General features: G+C 31.9%; 3 protein-coding genes and 1 pseudogene across 3 annotated transcripts; 2 read left to right on the top strand and 2 right to left on the bottom strand.

Annotated features, from left to right (window-relative positions):
• The first annotated feature begins 2,582 nt into the window (after positions 1-2,582).
• CAD5 (cinnamyl alcohol dehydrogenase 5) lies at positions 2,583-4,626 on the top strand. The gene is made up of 5 exons (XM_047306271.2): positions 2,583-2,759; positions 2,863-2,976; positions 3,063-3,290; positions 3,454-3,893; positions 3,988-4,626. The coding sequence occupies exons 1-5, from the start codon at positions 2,671-2,673 to the stop codon at positions 4,188-4,190; spliced, it is 1,074 nt and encodes a 357-aa protein (XP_047162227.1). The 5' UTR covers positions 2,583-2,670; the 3' UTR covers positions 4,191-4,626.
• A 4,233-nt stretch (positions 4,627-8,859) lies between these two features.
• LOC124832143 (UNC-50 family protein) lies at positions 8,860-15,321 on the bottom strand. The gene is made up of 10 exons (XM_047306272.2): positions 14,971-15,321; positions 14,639-14,706; positions 14,369-14,394; positions 12,316-12,406; positions 11,892-11,987; positions 11,729-11,797; positions 11,469-11,527; positions 11,249-11,371; positions 9,586-9,657; positions 8,860-9,508 (listed from the first exon to the last, which is right to left on the bottom strand). The coding sequence occupies exons 1-10, from the start codon at positions 15,067-15,069 to the stop codon at positions 9,444-9,446; spliced, it is 768 nt and encodes a 255-aa protein (XP_047162228.1). The 5' UTR covers positions 15,070-15,321; the 3' UTR covers positions 8,860-9,443.
• A 612-nt stretch (positions 15,322-15,933) lies between these two features.
• Positions 15,934-18,518, top strand: LOC124832144 (PRKR-interacting protein). The gene is made up of 2 exons (XM_047306273.2): positions 15,934-16,441; positions 18,085-18,518. The coding sequence occupies exons 1-2, from the start codon at positions 16,202-16,204 to the stop codon at positions 18,358-18,360; spliced, it is 516 nt and encodes a 171-aa protein (XP_047162229.1). The 5' UTR covers positions 15,934-16,201; the 3' UTR covers positions 18,361-18,518.
• Positions 18,519-20,722: 2,204 nt separating this feature from the next.
• Positions 20,723-21,285, bottom strand: LOC124832136 (heat shock protein 83 pseudogene; annotated as a pseudogene).
• Between the last annotated feature and the right edge of the window lie 192 nt (positions 21,286-21,477).

The following is a 21,477-nucleotide window of genomic DNA, read 5'->3' as shown; positions in this document are numbered from 1 at the left end:
GATTTATTCAAACAAATTAATGAAGTAATACAATGTTGACGATAAAACAGAGACAAAATAAAGAAAAAACATTTACAAACTGAGTATTTATATATTTAGTAAAGTAAAAACAGCTAAATAAATAGAAGTTATCCAATTTAATTGATTTAATAAAAAAAGTATAACAAATTTTACTCTTATGATTTTCTTTTTCTATTGACATCAAATATACCATATTAGATCATATTTGACAGGTAATAATATTTATGGGGTTGCTGTTCTTTGAAGTAATTTTTCCATTGGAGTAGTCTTACGTAACATTTTAAAGTAGTTTGGAAATTTCTCATGATTGTTTGAAGCAACTCATTTATCTATCTTGTGTGACACTCTAGAGTTGATTAAAATTTTCCAACTTGTTTTTTTAAGTAATTTAAAGCAAATTAACTTTAAGAATAAACATTATTCCTCTTGTTGGAAGAATAATTCTTTAATACACAATAATGAAATTAAAAATTAGAAATATAATATTGTGAGTTGTTTGAAATTATTTAAAGTTTCTTCTAATGAAATAAAAACCAAAAGTTACGTTTTCCTATTCAAAAATGAGAATACAAATAATATTATTTTAATTAGAAGAATAAATTTATTACATTCAATAATAAGGGTAAAATGAAATCGAACGGTTAGTATTTTAAAAGTTCTTAAAATTCGTTCTATTAGAGTAAAATTAAGTATAAATTACTTAATATAATTCCATTTATTGAAAATATAAATAATATTTTGTAATTTATAAAAAAGAAACTCATATAAGTTATTACTGATATAGAAGAACCAAAAACTTTATTTTCTGCAAGAATAAAGAAAAATCTCTTGGAATTTTTTTTAAAAGTTATTTAAAAAAAAACCGCCACTTATTATAACTTTGAACACATTTCGATAATTTTTTTAAGAATAAAAATTCTACCTTTTTAAAGAAAGTTGAAGTTTTTTTTAAGAAGCTATTTACAATAACATAATTTAAAACAAAAAAGAACACGTGTTAATTTTTATTAAAAAACACTTTAAAATAGATCATTCTACAGTCTTATTTTTCTTAAACACAAAGAAATACATTCATTGTTGTACCAATCAATTGAGTAAAAAAAAAAAAACTGTAGGAGGACCGCATGGGATAAAAAAGTTTTTGAAGTAAGGCGGAAAGTTAATGGAGAATGATCGATAACTACTAAGATGGTGCAAAGAAAATGCTCTTTCGAACAACCATATTCAAGTCATCAATATGTGTCTCCCTATCTTTAAGTAACTTTATGCATAATCATATATAATAAGATTAAATATATTTTTATACTTAGAAGTACAATACGAAATTAAAATTTATTATTTGCTCAAATATATTTTAATTTTTAAACTTTTAAAATATTATGAAAATAATAACTTTTAACTTGATTATTTAAAATATCTGACATACTAAACGTGTTTTTTAACTTATATAAATAAAAAAGAAACTACTTTTATAATAACAGTTGTATCGTCCGGTCCTCTAGACCATAAATCGAGCGTCACTCCCAGAGACCGATTGAACGCTGAACGACTCCCCACCCAGGTCATCATCATGACCGAGTGTCCAAACTAACGTTGTTCGACCATATATAGACCGAGCGGTCCTCCAAGATCGGCCATTCAGGTCGGCCATCAAGACCGAGCGTCCAAGCTAACACTGTCCGACCACACATAGACCGAGCGGTCCTCCAAGGTCGCCCATCTAGGTCGGCCATCAAGACCGAGTATCCAAACTAACGTTGTCCGACCACACATAGACCGAGCGTCCAATGTGACCGATCAGCAAAGCCGAGTGGCCGACCACCCAGGTTGACATCCCTGGCCGACCACCCCTTCTGACCGACCGTCCCGACCGACGTCGACTACACGGTTAGACATTAATGACTCATTAAAGTCCTTAATGAAGATTAATGTATGATTGGGCCGTTATCAGACCCACGAAAGGTAAAAACCCATTACAATCTGTATAAATAAAGGTTCCAGGTATGATTTCTGGACAGATTGCTTACGATGTAATATATACATGCATTACAGACCACTCGGTCATGTTACTGACTTAAGCGTCGGAGTGCCTTTCACAGTTACCCGACCGCCCCGCTTGAAGAACGAGGAGAGAACAAATACTACAACCAGGACTTGAAGACGAGAGAGTCCGTTCGACCTTTCCCAGCACGTCCAACCCTTAGCAAAGAAGTAACCGTCCAGTTTTTGCCAACTTCTAATACTTCCTAAAGACGGAATCATTCGATCAGTTTCGGTTCGTGAGATTCAACAACATCCGCCCAATCTCCAGCAAACTCGTATTTTAGCATCATCGTTCAGATCTGACCGAAACAACAGTAAATTTTAATTATGTGAAAAGTCGAGGGAAAGACATATTGAATAATATGATAAAAAAATTGTTAGAAGAAAAGAGAGACAGAAGGAGGGGATTTTGATGAAGAAAACGTCGGTTGCTTCACCTACCGCATAGTGGTCCCACAATCCATGGTGCTTGCTGAGTTGTTGGCTACGCCAGCTTTATATGCACACACATCTTCCCAGAATAACTCACCAACAAACTCCAATCCCACTCATCCATTTTTCTTCAGTGTTAAAACTCTCTTCAAGAACAATAATTATTATAAAAAAATGGGTAGCCTTGAAGAGGAAAGAACAACTGTAGGATGGGCAGCAAGAGACCCTTCTGGGATTCTCTCCCCATACACCTACAATCTAAGGTATCTTTAACTTCCATCTTTTTTTGACTCTTCCTTCAATACTTAGTATTTATAATTTTATCCTTATTGTTGTCATTTCATATGTTTAAAACATTTTTTGCAGAAACACTGGCCCTGATGATGTTTACATCAAAGTTCACTACTGTGGAATTTGCCACTCTGATCTCCACCAGATTAAAAACGATCTTGGCATGTCCAATTACCCCATGGTCCCCGGGTACATGCACTCATTAACTCGCTCACTAATCATGCTTGTTATTTCTGTTTTTTTTGGTTGTTTACCATTGATGAATTTTGCTCCAGACACGAAGTGGTCGGTGAGGTACTGGAGGTGGGGTCAAACGTTAGCAGGTTCGGAGTTGGTGAAGTTGTTGGAGTTGGACTCCTCGTAGGTTGCTGCAAAAACTGCGGGCCATGCCAGTCAGACATTGAGCAGTACTGCAGCAAGAAAATTTGGTCTTACAATGATGTTTATGTGGATGGAAAGCCCACTCAGGGTGGCTTTGCAGAAACCATGATCGTCGAGCAAAAGTAATTTATTAACTACTGTTTCAAAAATTAACCTTTTAAGAGTTCCATCTGCAATCTTAGTCTAGGGTATACCCATTTAAACTTTCATTACAAAAATTAACATGGTATGTAGAATAATTTAAAAATTGTCGGTAACATGGTGAAGTTAATTTTTGGGTGTTAGGTTTGTGGTGAAAATTCCAGAGGGTTTGGCGCCAGAGCAAGCTGCACCATTGTTGTGTGCTGGTGTGACTGTGTACAGTCCACTGTCGCATTTTGGGTTGAAAGAGAGAGGGCTGAGGGGTGGAATATTGGGGCTTGGAGGAGTGGGACACATGGGGGTGAAGATAGCAAAAGCATTTGGTCACCATGTGACTGTGATAAGTTCTTCTGACAAGAAGAAACAGGAGGCACTTGAACATCTTGGAGCTGATCAATATCTTGTTAGCTCTGATGCCACTGCTATGCAGGAAGCTGCTGATTCACTTGACTACATCATTGACACTGTGCCTGTTGGTCATCCTCTCGAGCCTTATCTCTCCTTGCTCAAACTCGATGGCAAGTTGATCTTGATGGGGGTCATCAACACCCCTCTGCAATTTGTTAGCCCCATGGTCATGCTAGGTAATCATGACACCTCTTTCTTGCTTTTGGGAACTCATTATTATCACGTTTTATTGATTTTGCAATGTAAATGATGTGAGTTTGTGTCGTGCAGGGAGGAAATCAATAACTGGAAGTTTCATTGGAAGCATGAAGGAGACAGAGGAGATGTTGGAGTTCTGGAAAGAGAAGGGACTGAGCTCTATGATTGAAGTGGTGAACATGGATTACATTAACAAGGCTTTTGAAAGGTTGGAGAAGAACGACGTGAGATACAGGTTTGTTGTGGATGTTAAAGGGAGCAAACTTGAACAGTAAAAAGATGTTGCTCTGAGCATCTTCGATCATGGAGGAGAGTCTGTCCGGCAGTTAAAGTTGTGTTTGTTTATTAAGAAGAGTGCTCTGTTTTCTCTGCTTTAGCTTCACGCCTTTCATTAAATATTTTATATGAAAAATTCTGGTGGGAAGGGTTTTGTTGTGTTAAATATTGATTTGTTGGTTAATGAAAAAAGAGAGAGAAAAAGTGGATGAGTGGATTACCAAATTGAGTTGCTTGACCTTTACCTAATCTTTGACAAAGAGACATCATCTTCTCTGAGTCACACGTATGAATCCAAAATATCATCTTACCTTAAAGATTCTTTCTAATCTTCCTTGTGATTCTGCTGTTCTGTCCTCTCATGTGGTCGGCAATTTATGTAGCTAATGAAGGAAAAAACTATAATTATTATATATGCAATTTTTTTTAGTTCAACTATTCTATTAATGTTTTATTAATACTCAGGGCATATAAGATTAGTTTCAAAATTAAAAAAAAAAAACTATGAAAAAGTGATGGACTTAACTTTTCTTATTAAAAAAATTAACTATTATTATTTGTCAATAAAGAAAATATGTATTTTAGTGATAGTTTTACAATTGAAGTTTCTTTTTTGACCACGCAGAGATATCATATAATTATTTTTTAAAATATAAATAGAGAATAATGTCATATGCAAGTTTTGTTCATTGATAAATAAACCACTAAACTATATTAGTTTTAAATATTTTAGACTTTACTATAGTTTCTTTTTAATATGCAATGTTTTGATTTCATTGAGTTGTAAATCTTAACATATATTCATTTACGGTATTGTAAAAAATATTAATTAACAAAAATATAAACTATACGAGAAATACATATACAATATATAGAGAGAGAGAGAAAATCAAATATGTCTAGTTAAAAAATTATAAGTTAAATAAAATAAATAAAGGAAAATTATATTTTAACGAATACGATATTAAAATGAAATTTAATTAGGTATATGATAACATTTAATGTCATTGGACTTTGCGTCATGTCAGGTGGTGTATTTCCGACTTGGCAGTTTATTATTTTTCACGCAATTAATGATCGATTGCACATGTTTAAAATGATTTATATATTATGTGTTTTTTTTACACATTTTAAATAAGTTATGTCATTATGCATCATTTATTTGATTTTTTATAATTTAAACAATTCCTTTCCTCCGTAACTTATATTTTAAATTTATGCATGATAAACAAATATAACGTAAAAATAATAATTTAAAAATGATAATGATTTAAAAAAATGAACTTGATTATTTTAAAATTAAAATATAATGGTGGTGTGAGAAATAAGTTTTATTATTTTAAAATACATAAATCTTTTAGAAATTATTTTTTTAAAGTTTTTTTATTTCTTCTTAGAAGTTTATATCTCTTGTTTATCTGTTTGAAGATCAGAGATCATATGAGTGATTCTCGCGACAACAACTTCAAATCTAGTCGATCAGTTTCTCATATAGAATAAGTTGATTTTCTGTTTTTTTTCTTTAATCAAATTTGTTTTCCTTACATACTAGTTCTCTTTGTTTTGCATGAGGTTTAAGTATTCTATAAGACTCATCTTTGTTGATCAGTGGTCCTAACAGAGTATTCTAGTCATGTTTATGTGGTTTATAGGAGCAAATATGAATTCTTGTAAGTTTGAGTTGTTTTATGATTTATAGAGCGGTTTGATTTTCTGTCAGGTAAAGGAAACTAATAATTGTTTTAATTTTGTGTTAAGAAATATGTAATTACGTTTGATAGAGCATGAGATGTATGTTTGACTAAATATGTTACAATTTAAGTAAATATGTATCTATTGATGAATATTGTGGTGTGTGTTTGTTAAATGATGCTTGCTTGAAGATGTGAAGATGTTGTTTGGAATTATATAAGATATAAATCTATTATAGTTGATAGTAGTGAAAATGAAGTGTTGTTGGATTGATTTTTGATCTAAATTGAGATTTTGGTAGGTGAACTTTTGAAAGAGTAAATTTGAAACTATAATTGATGTTGGGGAGTTGGTTTTAGATCATTACAAACATGTTTACGACTTTAATTAACCGTAAATCTATTGTTGAGTTGGTAAGTAGTCAATGTGTTGAGTTTTAGGTCATTTTTGGTTCATTTTAGGGGTTTGTGAAAGTGAAGATTTGGGATAAAACTGAAGTATAAAGGAGTAGGGTTGTGATAAAACTGAAGACTTTGGGTTAATTGTGACTTATTTAGACCCTTAGTTTGTTAAATTCTGGTTTATAATGTGTATAATTGGTTATAGGAGTTTTTGAGTGGTTGGGTTGATCTAGTGCATCTTGTTTCTGACCAAATGAGCATAAAGGTACTAATTTTCATTAATAAACATGTTTTTGCATCAATCCTAGTGTCAAAGAAGTCAATTTGATCATTTGGATAGGTTCAAGGTGCATTTAAATCGGAACAACAAGTTGTTGTCATATGGTATGGTAATGAACGACCATGTGTGGCACTCAGCGTTGCCAAAACAAAGAGTCATTGAGCTCCAGGACCCTGAGCACCACTTTTACAATGGAGTTTGGATACTGGTCAAGCTCGCTAGGCGAGCAATGTGTCGCTAGGCGCCGGAATGCTAGCACTGAGTGCAATATTGGTTTGTGTTTTCTTTTCTCTTGTTTCTTATTTAGTTTCTAGCTGTATTGGTAATTTAAAGTTTTTTTATTAATAAATATTGAATTATATGATATTTATGCATAAAATTATGTATGTGATAAGTATGACTTGAAAAGAGTTTCAATGAAAAATTCTTAATGACTGTTTCCATTAACGTTGTTGTTTCAATATAAATAGATAGAAAGATGAATATTTTTCAATATTATTTAATTTTAAATATTGATTTTAAATTTTTAGATTTGAAACCAAATAAATTAAAATAAGAATAGGAAAAAAGTTTTGCAATTTCTTATTTTTCAAATTCAATGAGTTATTTTTTAGATATTATAAACTTTTTTTACGAAAATACAGAGTTAGTGTCGAAACGTTGAAACTACAAAATGATATTAATTTTCCCCCATTCTTATAAAATTGTATGGATCTTTTAAATTGTTTATGTTTTAGTAGTTTTTTTTTCATTTCTATTTTATCATCTCAACCACCTCGACAAAAACATTTAAGAATATTGATTACTACAAGTATAAATAATTTATTTTCTTTACACACCGGTAATTAAATTGTATATTGTTATTTCATGAATTACTTCATATATTTATTCAAAGATAATAATAACAAGTGAGAGAATGATAGTGTTCATATGACTTCAAATAGTGTTCATAAGATTTTGTTTTCTTAAATTTAAAATAGTTACATAATATTTATAATAATAAAACCAGTTTTACAGCTATTTATTTATTTTTATTGGTAAGTAAATTGAATTCAAGTATATTTTGAAAGTTAAATCATATTTAAAAAATTTAGAATTTAATTAAATAGAAAAATATAAAAAAATTGAATTGATAAATGATAATGAAATTTGATATTGATGTCAGTTAACATTGACACCTTAACAATGTCACATTACATGACACACACCTATCACATGTAATTTTTTAAAAAAAAAACATAAAAAATTAAAACATTTAATTAAAATTAAAAAAATATATTATGAACTAACATTATAAAAATGATGTTAACATCGTTTATAGAAATCTAACAAAAAGAACAATTATTTTAACAATTGAGACAACAAAATATTTAAGCCTTTGTATTATATTCTTATTTATAATCAATTTTAACAAAGAGATTGCTAAGCAATCTACTTTCACTTAAGTTAAGCTAGGTTAGAGTTGGAGTAGATTTACGTCAAATCGAGTAAGATGAATTCATATTCCTCTAAATTGAGACTAGCCTACATTCAACTAAGTTGAGATAGACCAAGACAAGTCCTAGTTCAATTAAGACCAAGTTAGCCCTAGCTTGGACAAAATCAAATCAAGTTGAACTAAATAAAACTAAGTTGTCCCAAGCCAAATTGAAATTAATCCAAACTACATCGAATCAAATTAGTTTAAGCTTAATTCGATTAAACCGAGTCAACCCGAATTTAAGTCAAGTCAACTCAAGTTCAAATTAATTTAAATATAAGACATGATCATAGTTAATTGAGTTAAACTAAACCAATGCTAAGTTAGGTTTAGGTCAAATTAAACTAAAATAACACAAAACAGATCAAATCATGTTTAACTTAGACAAATTGGACCGTCAAGACATCAAATCACGACTAAGTTTACCTAGATTCATACTGAACTAAATCAACTTAACTACAAAGACCAAAATACAAAATTACAAATATGAAAATATTAAAATCATTTCTTTTTAGATAAAATTTAAAATTGTTTAATTTTAAGTAATTCAATTACTCCGATAAAATTCTAAAATTTTAATTCCATTCAAAATTTCTTACCAAAAGACATGTTTTGTTAAAAAACATTTCATATTATCTAAACAAGATAAATTACCCTGTTAAAATGCTTTATCCAAATACACTATTAAGATAGTATCCTATAACCATGCTCAAGTATCTTTACCCGGATGACTCACATCCAAATCATACACGTGCTTAGACATTAGGTAACACATATTTTGCAAACATCACTATCCTACGGGTTTAAAAATTGAGTTGCCCATTAAAATAGTTTTATAAGTAGCCCGTACTCGCCATTGAACCACGAAACACCTCACAGTGAAGCAATATTCAGTCAGATAACATACATAACCAGCAAATATCATACATACAAAATGCTCCCTCCCCGGCTTTGATCAGCTCCTCCCTAACTCTTACTGGTACCTGGCTCGAGTGGCTTCTAATGAAACTAAAAGTTAACAATGACTCCTTATGTGACGAGCTAATGGGAAGACCTTTCATTTAAGTATCTAACCTCATCAAAAAGAATATATCAATATAAATTGTTCTTTGTCGGGAGGAAAGCTACCGGATTGACAAAGAAAATTCATTACAATGAGTATATTCATTTGAACAAATATTCTATCTAATAACTGTAAAAAATACACTGACTACCCTGACTTGCTACAGTCCAACTTTGATTGGTAGTAGTATTAGAAGGCCTAAAATGAGACATTGCTGGGCCAATGCATTCTTCAAACAAACAATCAAACATTCATCAAAGCCTTCTCATGTGATAGTTTTCCGAATACTCTATAACCTCAAGGACACCGATAGGTCAAAAGTTCTAGCTGGAACGATCATATTTGTCGACTGAAGTACATGTTCATAAAGTATCTAGATGGATTGAAACCACTTAAAATCACTGCAAATAAGAAATTGGGTTCAGATTCAATATCAATCAATCATGAAATAACAGAAATGGTACCGCTCAATACTTACAAATAGGAGAAAGGACAATTACGATGCCAATGGGGTACAGGAAAAAGGTGGTCCTCTCCAAAAAAGGCAGAACTACAACCACAAATTATATCAAATAAATTCAACGGTATTCACAGTTTCCACTAACTCAAAACAAAAACTTCTAGTTTAAGAGTTATACACACTCAGTAAAAAAGTTTACCCAAAACACTTTAATGTACATTCATTCAATATGCTGATACATCCAACAGAGCCACGTCATATGAAATTGTTCTCCATATCATATAAAAGGGGGACTTTAGAGTAAAAAACAAAGAAATGGTACTTGCTGCAAATATTCAATAACGCACAACTGAATTCTACAGTATAATTGGCAAGTATTAAAACAGAATCACTGCAGATGAGCATATTTATGAAGAGCTAAATTAGAGGAGCCAGCCTCTAGCCCTTAGACACTTTTCTTGAAAATTCAGTCATACCCAAGGAAATTACACTAAAAGAAGTATTATGAACTAACCTCAACGAGGAGATACTCACACCAATATAAGTTACAATCGTTCTCACACAATCAATAACTTCACATAAAATGTGATTTTCATGATCTAACTACTGAATTGTAGGTACTGCCTCCAGTCCTTTTCATAATCTTATATGGAAAGTTTGTCTTGATTATTTTCAGATTTAAAAATGTTTTTCGTCCCTATAAAATCAGTGACTTCTTTTTGGTCCGTATTACATATTTGTTTGCTTTTGATCCCTTTAGAATTGAAAATCACTAATATTTTCCTCCCTAGACTTATGATACTAGTTAAAGGCTTATATGTTGAGTAAAAGGTTAATCGCCATTCTGTAAGAACGCATAATAGTTTTGTGATATAATGTTCGTATATGACATCCAAAACAAACTCCTAAATAATCAATAAAATGAATATTACCTATCCATCTTAAAATTAAAAGTAGGGACTTGAAATTTCGGAGGGATGAAAATTAAAGAAAAATATTGTGACTAATACCAAAATTCACACAGACTAAAAATGGTTATTTTAAATTTTGCAGGGATGAAATGAAAAATGTTATAGTGACCCAAATTTTTACAGGGATTAAAAACATATTTAGGCCTCATTTTTATAAGAGTCCCTCCATGTTGTTTACCTCATTGATTTACATTTTTTACAAAAATTCCCTTAAGTTGAGATGCATTAACTAGGCAGAAACAGATCGATAAAATGGAATTTTAATGGTGGGTAATTATGGAAAAATTACACAAATTGTTCAAAAATTTAATGCCATTAACTAAATTACCTATATTCTTTAATTCTTGTGAAGCAATTAAAACGATCCTAAAAGATGGTGTATATTCTGAGACTTTTCATGTTAAATCATATAAAAATTGAATGAAGATAGCTAAATGATTCTTATTTTCATATATTTTAAATGTATACAGTACATTAATTACGTTGATTTTGATGAGCATGTACAAGGTATAAAGTACTGAACTAATCTAAAATTCTGTATATAATTTATGCAACGGATACTTTTAATCTATTGGTGAGTTCTGGGATAAAATAATCTAGTAAAAGGTTGTTGAACAGTGTAAGAGTGTGTGCAACATATATATACGGGTGTATGTGTGTGTGTGTATAAAAGAAAAATATTAATGAGAGAGAGAGAGAGAGAGGGTTACCATCATAACCTAGGAAATTTAGATAATGATAGTATGAAGCTCCCACCATGAACAGAAGATTTGAGAGCAATACTGGAATGAAACCATGAGCCAACAATAGAGGAGATACAAAATAATGGATCACTGTCAAGGGACCAGACATCAGTACCACTCTAATGCAAGATATTGTAGCTTCCTATATCATAACAGAGTTCACACTAACCAAGGAGTCAGAAATTACCATAGAGCAAAACAAACAATGGGAAGAAAGAGTTGCAGTGTACATCAAATGCATACATCCTTCCATGAAAAACCAAAACAAATACAATCAGCTATTGAAAAATAATTAACAAAATTATAAGACAAGGGTTCAATTCAATTCTTTGCTTATCAATTGATCAGGCATTTTAAAGAAGCATGGCCAAATATTAGAAAATGTTCTCAGAATACAAGAAGCAAACTAAGTTAACACATGAAACAGGCACAATTTCTTGAACTTACCATTCAACACGTTGTTCAACCACATAGCTATTTGGAGCCTCTTCTCGAAGATAAGAGTTAGTCAGGAACCTAGAGAATACACGGATAATATCCACCACTGTTGGTACCAAGATCAAGTGATTAAAAAAAGGGATGCAATAATTTGTACAGGAAGTACCCTTACCAACAAAAAGTTGCCAGAAATACACCTGTCAGTACAAAGTGGAAAAACAACACTGAGAAGATAACAAGAAGTGTATGGGCAGTACTATGGTCATACCTGAAAGTATATGGGAAAATATAATACCAAAAGTTAGTAGAGGCAGATTGAGAACAAATATAAAGAAAAGTTAAATAATGGATAATCCAACAACAATACAAGCTTGGTTGATGATACACGATTTAATAAGATTCACATACCAAACTCTAAATTAACAGAATGTTTTTATAAGGGAAGTTTTCAAAATATCATCCTTCAATTAAATAAATAAAATACAAGGATTTACTTTAGGTACATTTGCATATTCTTTCTGTTTTACAAAAGTAAAGTGAATTTTAGCTACTGGTCCACAAGGATCCAACACCATCAAATGTTTTAAAAAACTTACGCAGCACAATAAGCCAAAGTTGCAACTGCCAAAAGAAGACTGCAGATCACAACAAATGCAGGGTCATCACGTGCCCATTGATTCTTGGTTTCTAATATCAAACAATAAGAAGGAAATCAATTAAACAATTTTTTGAAATCACCAATGAAATTTCCTAATTTCATAAAGCAAAGACATTAATTATACAATTAACCCTGAAGTCTTTTTTCCTGAAACATTTGCATGATTGTGTATCACTAAAATAAGTTGATTTGCAAGCCTAATAATAAGCCAAAGTTCTCGATGGTTCATCTTCAAAAGCAGCTCTCGGTGAATTAACTTTTGCATTAAAAGGTAATTTTACTTGAAAGAAAGGAGCTGTGAAATTCTTAAATTCTATCCAATCATTGGTTGTGTCTGTCAGTTGTTATATGCATGTATAACGTTTATAAGAGATTTGTGAAAAGGGAATGGAACGATAAGGCCCAAATCAGTCAAAAACAATATTGCTGATAACCTCTTGTTTGAGAAGAAATATTATCATCCCAAGTAAGTGAAATCAGTTCACCAGTAAAGATAAAAGGAATTTCAGCATAAGATCAATGAATAATGTCATTGGAATCATTCATTAGTCATGGTTGAGAAGACCACGAGTCAGTTTGTAGAACCATACAAGTCTACAGCTGTGGGCAGGGGAATCAGACAGACTCAACTTTAAACTCATTTCTTGATAGACTCAACTGGACTCATTATACTTCCATTCTCTTAAAACTCAAATAGAATCACAAATCATGCACGGAGTCCATGGGTCTGATATAAGATGCAAATTATGATCCCAAATTACAGAAATAATGACAATATCCTGAACTCCCCCTTCAAAGCATCGATTTCAAATCAAGGAGAATAAAACAACAAAACCCATGCCCTTGTGACCCATCAAGCCACACCATAAAAATATTTTCAGCAATTCATTCATGAACCAAGAAAATAATTTTTTGAAGTATTTAATTAATCATTACCAACCTACTCATTTATTTTAAATATGGACCTATAATTACAACTGAATGACAATGAGCTTGTCACATTCTATTTCTTTAAAAATAAATCCAGGTCCATTTGTGCTGTATCTCAAAATTCATCCATAGATTACATGTGGTTCAAGTCAGTCCAAGGAAAAGGAGAGAAAGGAAATTGAGGAAACAAGAGAGTGATCAGAAAATGGCAATGGCTATGAAGGAATGAAAATTTATGGGACAATGAAGGGTTTTCAGTCAGAGTAAAACATAATTGGCATAATAATAGGATGGACAGATGGCAACATTTGGTTGGAAAGGGAATATGTAGTAGGAGGAGGCTGGAAAGGCTTCTGCCTCAGAGAAGGGCTGCTACCAGCAGACTAGGGTGATCGCCAAGTGCACCTTATTTTATACTGTCTCCTTATTTATTAAAACTCCACATTAGCTTCTGATTCTAATGTTGTTTAGTTCCACTCAGTGAGCTTTAATACAATTTGAGGTATTTGAGTTTGTTTTTAATCCCTATCATCCATTCTAGTTGTGCTTTCAATCCAGAATCAATGCACATTCTTTGTGTTCCGTTATGTGTTTTCGAATATAACCATTAGCAATTCTCCGAAGTAATCTATTGTGCTTTGCTATACCGAAACGATAAGCACTAGAGGACTATTCTGTTGCATTTTCCCCATGAAAACCTTTGTACTTTTCCTCATTAGTATAAGGAATTTTACAAACATTTTGTATTAGGTCCACAAGTCAAGTTTAAGGATGCTCCACAAGTTTATATATAAACTCTTGGGTTTGACAATATACCACTAAATGCATTTCCAATCTGACACTGTGTGTAAGATACTTACACCAATGACAACTATTTATTGTCCCTGGAACATATCACAAGGATGTAACTAGCCTAACGTACTATAAATTATTTCAAATAAACGCTACCAAAGGAACATAGCCAGTAAAACAAGCTCAAAAAACAATGGTGAACTAATGACTGAAAAAATTTGCACCAATAAATATTAAAGAATAAAAATATTCACAAGACATAGACTTACGTTTGTGATATTTAGTATGCTGATAGCTGCATCCGTGGTACAGTTCCATTCCAAGAACAACACCAAAAAAGCATTCAGAGAACCAGTTATAGAAAATTTCAAATACACACAAAGCAGAAGGGTTAATCTCGACAAAGAACACAATATTAATGTCCCACAAAATTGGATTCACATTGCTATTGCGTTGGATCATGGTAACAAAACTCGAATTTCATTGCTAACAGCAAGGGGAAGGGCAGAGATCAGATGATTTAATTTACATGTACTTACACAACTTTCGGTGACGTACATAGATGAAGCATTTGCCAAAAGGTGTATTCAATATCCATTTGTTGCCACTACAAGAATAACAAACGAATCAGCACAGATTGAACACTCACGCCTATCGGACTCTTCAAATCAGAACAGCACAGTCCAACCTATTCAATTTTGAACCGAAACATCGAGGAATTGAGCAACAATTTAGTTTATACGCCGGGTAATTTAAGCAATGGCATTTAAGACGTGAGAAGCAGAGGGAGAGATAAAAGCAGGAATTGGATCTTAGAATGGAGCGCGAAGTAAATCTACGAAATCGGGAAATTAAAGAAAGAGATCGGAACCTTGATGATTCTGCGGAGGTAGGGAAGCAGCATGGGATTATTAGGTCGAGAGGAAGAAGAGGAAGAAGAAGAACGTCCTTTGGAAGCTGTGGGTAACATCTTTGGCTTCGATGACTCCTCTTCTCGATTCCTTTACCTCTTCTTCTGCAAACGATTCACGATTCTATTATTCTTTGTCGTGCTGTTATGTGTTGTTGATTGCGATCTCTGTGTGTTTCTCTCCGGTAGCTACCTCGAACTCTCTCACAGATGCGAGATGGGATGGGAAAGGACTGAAAAGTAAAATGACTACACCACCAACCTGGGCCGATTACAATTTCGGTACTGGACTCTAATCACCTTCTGACCCACTCTATCTTACGAAGAAAAAAAACCTTCCCAATCATATCATACACAATACATACATACATGATACATTATGATTTGGTATTATCGGTTAAATATAAATTGTATTATAAAATTGTCACTTCTTATTGTATCTATTCTAATAAAAGTAGTTGAAATTATTTTAATCGAATGAAAAGTATAAACTGATAATTACACTTACATATTTTTTTATTAATAGCTATAAAAGTGATATTTTATAAGATATACTTTTTTTTTATAGATAAGTGTAAATTATGCGACGATTTTGTAAATATGTAAGAAATGAAAATGTTAACGTACTTTTAAGTTTACATGGGATAAGATTGTACTGGGTTTTAAACACAAATTCGTTCCAATTAAAAGAATAATCAATTTTTTTTTTCTTTGATGGTCTTTTTGTGAGATTGGATAAGTTTATGGACACTCTTAAATAATATAGTTACATCACTAATATTCAAACTGACAGAAACATTTGAAATTGAAGCTCAAAGGAGAAATTATTTTATTTTTTCAGAATATTTATTGGGAGTTTATTTTCTTGCTTTTATTTTTAAATATACTAGCAAGATCTAATGAAGAACATACTTTATCAGTTAAAGAACATCTATAAATATTGAAAATGGTTACTATTTAACGGTAGTTCTCGAATGAAATCGTGAAATCCCCCAAATTCATGAGGGGATTGGGATTTTCTTTGAGAGATAAACCGACACAACAAACGTTATTTCCTCTTTCCCTTGTAATTCTAAGGGTATGAAGAACATCTGTTTCGAACTAGGATCTTAAAATCACTAAACTAACCTTGTCTGCAAAATTAGGGTTCGGGTCTAAAGTGAAAATTTAGGGTTTTTGTAAATCCCATAGAATGTCGACGGGCAAACCCAGAGATGCTGATTTTCAGATTGTCGCAGCGCCAGGAAATTCGAAACCGCCCCTCCCGCCAACAGCAGCATCGAGTGCGCTAGTGGAGTATACTCCTGTCGTTTTCAAGGAGGAAGAGGAGGACCTAGAAGTCAAGCTCCGACGGATTATCGACAATGTTCCCGTTCGTGTTAGCAACACTTCTGGTAGTTCTGCCGGTTCAGGATCCGGCGACTTCCACCAGGTACAAGTGCTTGTCCTTTATCTTGAATAAAAGTTGTCTTTTGTGCTTGAGGTCGCTCCAGACATAAAAATTGCTCGCTTTTAATAATGGAGTTACAGTATTTTTACTTTTTTTAAACGAGGATATAGCTTTACCTGCCTAAATTATCATTCGTTTGTTTGTTTTTTCTATTCAAACATAGCAAAAGCAATTTGAAGTGATAAAATAACCCTATTGAATGTGGTTTGGCTCTTTGATCACTAAATTGGTGTTACCCATATGTTTTTAAAATATGAAAACACGTTGTTGGAAATACTCTGTGTTTAGTGGAACGGTAGAAGTTCTATGAGATAACGTGCATTCTCAAAGAAAGCTGTGCTTTTGAGTTTTTAACGATATGCTAATCTCCTAGTAGGGGATTCAACTTAGAAAACTTATTTACTCGTATTAGAGTAAAATACGGATCATGTAGAAGTTGGATGTGAACTGGTTAGAAAAACCACATCATACTTCAATGTTGTGAGATTTATTTACTCATGGAAGAGTTCTGGATTTACCCACTACAACAATAAATTGATTCTGTATTTAATAGTCTAATGCATAAACTTACCAGAAATAGGACGATGAAAGGAATACAACTTGCTCATTTTATTTTTTTAAATGCTGTCTTGTAATTGATTTTCATTAATACAGTTGGCGAACTCTCGAGGGTTAATCCATAGACTCATGAGTTTATGGTTCCAGTACGAAATAATAGTCAACTTGTTGTTCAACCTTTTTGACGATAAACACAAGCAAGCATATTAAACTGGTGTAAAATTGCGTAAAGTTGATTTGGGAAACAAGTTCATGAATTTGAAATAAAATGTAATTTTTGTCCCTTGGTGACAGTGTTTTACTAGAGTTAAATTTATTTGAAGGAATTAACTCCTTTTTGAAATGTTTTCGCTTTAGAAACTTTTGTTTTTATGAAATTCTATATGATTTGGTTCATTTATATAGTTTGATCATATTTAGTTGGTACTAATGTACTACACATTTTACTGTTATGGTTTGCTACATTGTTTATGGAGTTGAAATGTTTGCTGTGTTAAGAATATTATGTTATGCGCATATGTTGGTAATGGATTTTTTCAATATATATTTCTATATTAAGTTTTTCTTGCAAGCTTACATATGCTGCAGAAGTTTTTGTCAACTTGACTACCTTGTCTGTTAATATTAAGGTATTCTTTCCTGCACTTGATGTGTCTTCCTGAGTTATGCTCTTAAGGCTTCTGTGTGTGCAACATTTTTATAATGAGTGATATTAATAATCTTTCCTGCGTTCTGAAGTGCATAGCCACACACTGGGTTTATCCAAGTAGTGATCGCCTATTTTAGATCAGCTTCTGCATGTGTGAGTGAGCTTTTCTACGATGAAAGTCAAGTTCTGTTGAGTTCACGAGTGCTTCATGCAGAAGCTTTTAAAAGGTTGTGGTTCGTAAATTGGTGTCAAGCTATGTGAGGAGTTTGATTTATTTTAGTTTCTTCTCCTTTGTTAAGAAGTGAGGAGTTAAACTGGCTTGATATCTGGGTTTATTCTGTGTGTCAATTATGGGTAAGGTGATGGATATGTTGATCTGATTGTTATTCTTATGTGCTTCCAATTTTGTTTCCGACAGTATCGGCAGATGAGACGCAAGGAGCAAGATCGTCTTGCTAGAATGGAAGTCGATTACCAGAAGAGAAAAGAGTTGGCAGAATTTAATTTAAGAAGGGAGGAAAGATTAAAAGCAGCAGAAGAAAGGACAGCAAAGAAGCGAGCAAAGCGTCAAAAGAAGAAGCAAAGGAAAAAGGAGAAAAAGATAAAATTAAATGCCGAAGGAGAACAGCAGCGAGAGAAACAAGAGTCCTCAAGTGATGGAGACACGGACAACAATGAGGAGCCAGCGCCGTAAAACAAGCTTTGGTGGTAGGTGGTAATATCTGGCTTAGTTAAAACACAGGCATGACTCTGGGTTTTCATTATTTGTATCCCAAAAGTGATTTCTGTGGTACTTTGTTCGAAAGGGATTTAAGCAAGAAAATTGATGCAGTGAGAAAACAATTCTTACAAGCTTTTCTACTAAAAAGAATCCATCTACTCATTGAATTTAATGATGTAGAGTATAAAAGAAAATGGTAACACGAAATGTTACACAAATCAACTTACATCCTATGCGTAAAATATCCCGATGAAGTCATTCTTCTAGTATTTTCTTAAAGTTTCGTTATGCTATAAGGATAAACAATTTATGAGAAAGTCTTTTAACTTTTTTTTATTAACAAAAAATAGTTGAAGAATATAACTTATTGATCATATATATATATATATAAACTTATTCTAAAATTGTATTTCTGAATTGTATATTTTAATCACATAATTTAAAATTAGTCTTGAATGCTTCTAGAAACAATTAACAGCGTCTGATTTTACAAACTGTAATATATCAGCCACCTCTTTTCATCTTATTTTTTATCATCATTTTACAACAAAACTTAAAGTGCTTGTTTTGTAAATCCATGCACTAAGCAAAAAATTATATGGGCATCACAGTTTCATAGACTGTATGGTGTAATGTGGACATCACAATTATCACGAAAATAAAGAGTTTTATTATATAAACGAACATAATTTAAATTCTACCTTAAACATTAATGGATATAACTGTAGTTTATTTATTTTCTAAAATGCATTTTTTTCATCGTCAAAAAATGACATAAATTCTGTTTTTTTTATCTGCGAGTAAGATAAAGTATTTATATGTGGAGAGTTGCTCCCTCCACCACCACCAACGATTCCCTATACCACTCCATACCTAATTTGTCTTTCTGTAAAACGGATGTCAACATCCGTTTCATCTTCAACGGATGTTGATATCCGTTACCTTCAACGGATGTTGACATCTGTTTCACCTTCAACAGATGTTGACATCCGTAAATGGATGTTAACATCCGTTTATATATTTTATATTTTAGTTTATTGATTTTATTTAAAAAAAAAACTCCAACCTCACATCCGTTTAATAGATTTTAAAAAAGTATTTTATTTTATTATTTAAATAATAATATATAAATTAAATTAATAATTATTATTTTATTAAATAAAATAAAACTAATTTATAAATAATTAAGTAATAATTTTAAAAAAATTAAATAATATTTATATGTTAATTTAAGATATACAAAATTAAAAAACTAAAAACTATAAAAAAGAAAAACTAATTCAACGGATGTTGCCAGCACATCCGTTTAGTAGATTTATAACAAAAATTTTAATTATTATTTAAATAATAATACATAAATTAAAATTAATAATAATTATTTTATTAAATAAAATAAAATTAATTTATAAATAATTAAATAATAATTTTAAAATAATTAAATAATATTTATATATTAATTTAAAATACAAAAAATTAAAAAATTAAAAACTAAAAAAAATTCAACGGATGTTGTCACATCCGTTTTAATATTTATAAAAAATATTTTAATTATTATTTAAATAATAATACATAAATTAAATTAATAATAATTATTTTATTAAATAAAATAAAATTAATTTATAAATAATTAAATAATAATTTTAAAAAAATTAAATAATATTTATATATTTAAAATACAATGAATTAAAAAATTAAAATTTAAAAAAAAAGAAAAAAAACTCAACGGATGTGACACATCCGTTAAAAAAAAGAGATGAGATTGTAAGATATTTTAAAATATAAATGATAGTTTTGGAATTTAAAAAAAATGTGGTGGTACAGAAAGCAAAGTGGGTTGGTGTAGGGAGTAACCCTCTTGCTAAAATTGTATGGGTGTTACTCCCTCCACCGTCCCATTTTCTCCCTCCACCTCCCTAATTTTATTACATATTTTTTGAATTATAAAACTAACCTTTTAAAATTACAAAAATAACCTTTTTAATTTTTAATTCTAATTATTTACTTTAACCCTAAACTCTATCTTTTTACCTCTTCTCACCCACCTCCCAACCCTCTCAGATTCTCACTCAAACTCCATGTTTCTCATCTTCCATCTTTCCTCCATATCCATTATTCAAAAATAATATATCAAAAAATATAAATTATATTATTTAAATATCTTCACAATTAATATAAAAAAACTGTAAAATATAAATCGTATAATTTTTAAACTGTGAGCATCCGTCAACGGATGTCAACATCCGTTGAAGGGAAAACGGATGTCGACATCCGTTCAAGGGAAAACGGATGTCGACATCCGTTCAAGGGAAAACGGATGTCGACATCCGTTTTTTTCTCAGACTCTTTTGATGAGTTTCCACTCGTGAGAAACCTCCATGATCTTCTTATTTTTCTTAGACTCTTTCTCTTTTTCCTCGTCGACATCCTCGATATCCCCTTCTTCCTCCCTCTTGGGCTCATCATCTTCGTCATCGCTAATTTCTTTCTCGGTTGTCTTCTCTCCGTCCAAAGGTAGATAGGATAGCTAATGAATTCAGAGTGCTTCTTTACAAGATCCTTGATCCTCCTTTCCTCCAAGTACTCCAACTGATCTTCCTTGTGGAAGAGAGTAATCTTAGTTCCCCTTCCGAGTTGCTCGCCCTCAGTGTCCCTAGTAATAGTGAAAGAGCCACCAGCCTGAGATTCCCAAATGTACTGTTCATCGTCATAATGCTTGGTAGTAACAATGACTTTCTCTACGACAAGGTATGCAGAGTAAAACCCCACACCGAACTGCCCAATCATGCTTACATCAGCACCAGCCTGCAGCACCTCCATGAATTCCTTGGTCCCAGACCTCGCAATAGTACCCAGGTTGTTCACCAAGTCTGCTTTAGTCATTCCAATGCCATTGTCAATAATGGAAAAAGGTATTGAAAAATAATATTAAAAGTAAAAATGTAAAAAGGTTAAAAAAGGTAAAACAAAAGGTTGTTTTTGTAATTGAAAAAAAATTGGAGAAAGTTAGGGAGGTGGAGGGAGAAAACGGGGAGGTGGAGGGAGCAACGCCCAAATTGTATTTATTCCATTTGATGGGCCAGGTCCAGCCCA

The sequence above is a fragment of the Vigna umbellata genome, chromosome 8, assembly GCF_029865625.1.
Source record: "Vigna umbellata cultivar VRB3 chromosome 8, Vumbellata_1.0, whole genome shotgun sequence".
Taxonomy (NCBI): Eukaryota; Viridiplantae; Streptophyta; class Magnoliopsida; order Fabales; family Fabaceae; genus Vigna; species Vigna umbellata.
The sequence above is the reverse complement of the archived record's forward strand: the minus strand, read 5'-3'. Positions and strand labels throughout refer to the sequence as shown.

Coding starts and splice junctions, on each gene's coding strand:
- CAD5 (XM_047306271.2), top strand. CDS start 2,671: ATGGGTAGCCTTGAAGAGGAAAGAACAACTGTAGGATGGGCAGCAAGA. Junction 3,291..3,453: donor ACCATGATCGTCGAGCAAAA/GTAATTTATTAA, acceptor TTTGGGTGTTAG/GTTTGTGGTGAAAATTCCAG. Junction 3,894..3,987: donor TAGCCCCATGGTCATGCTAG/GTAATCATGACA, acceptor TGTGTCGTGCAG/GGAGGAAATCAATAACTGGA.
- LOC124832143 (XM_047306272.2), bottom strand. CDS start 15,069: ATGTTACCCACAGCTTCCAAAGGACGTTCTTCTTCTTCCTCTTCTTCC. Junction 14,707..14,970: donor ACCTCCGCAGAATCATCAAG/GTTCCGATCTCT, acceptor TTATTCTTGTAG/TGGCAACAAATGGATATTGA. Junction 14,395..14,638: donor TGTACGTCACCGAAAGTTGT/GTAAGTACATGT, acceptor CCACGGATGCAG/CTATCAGCATACTAAATATC.
- LOC124832144 (XM_047306273.2), top strand. CDS start 16,202: ATGTCGACGGGCAAACCCAGAGATGCTGATTTTCAGATTGTCGCAGCG. Junction 16,442..18,084: donor GATCCGGCGACTTCCACCAG/GTACAAGTGCTT, acceptor TGTTTCCGACAG/TATCGGCAGATGAGACGCAA.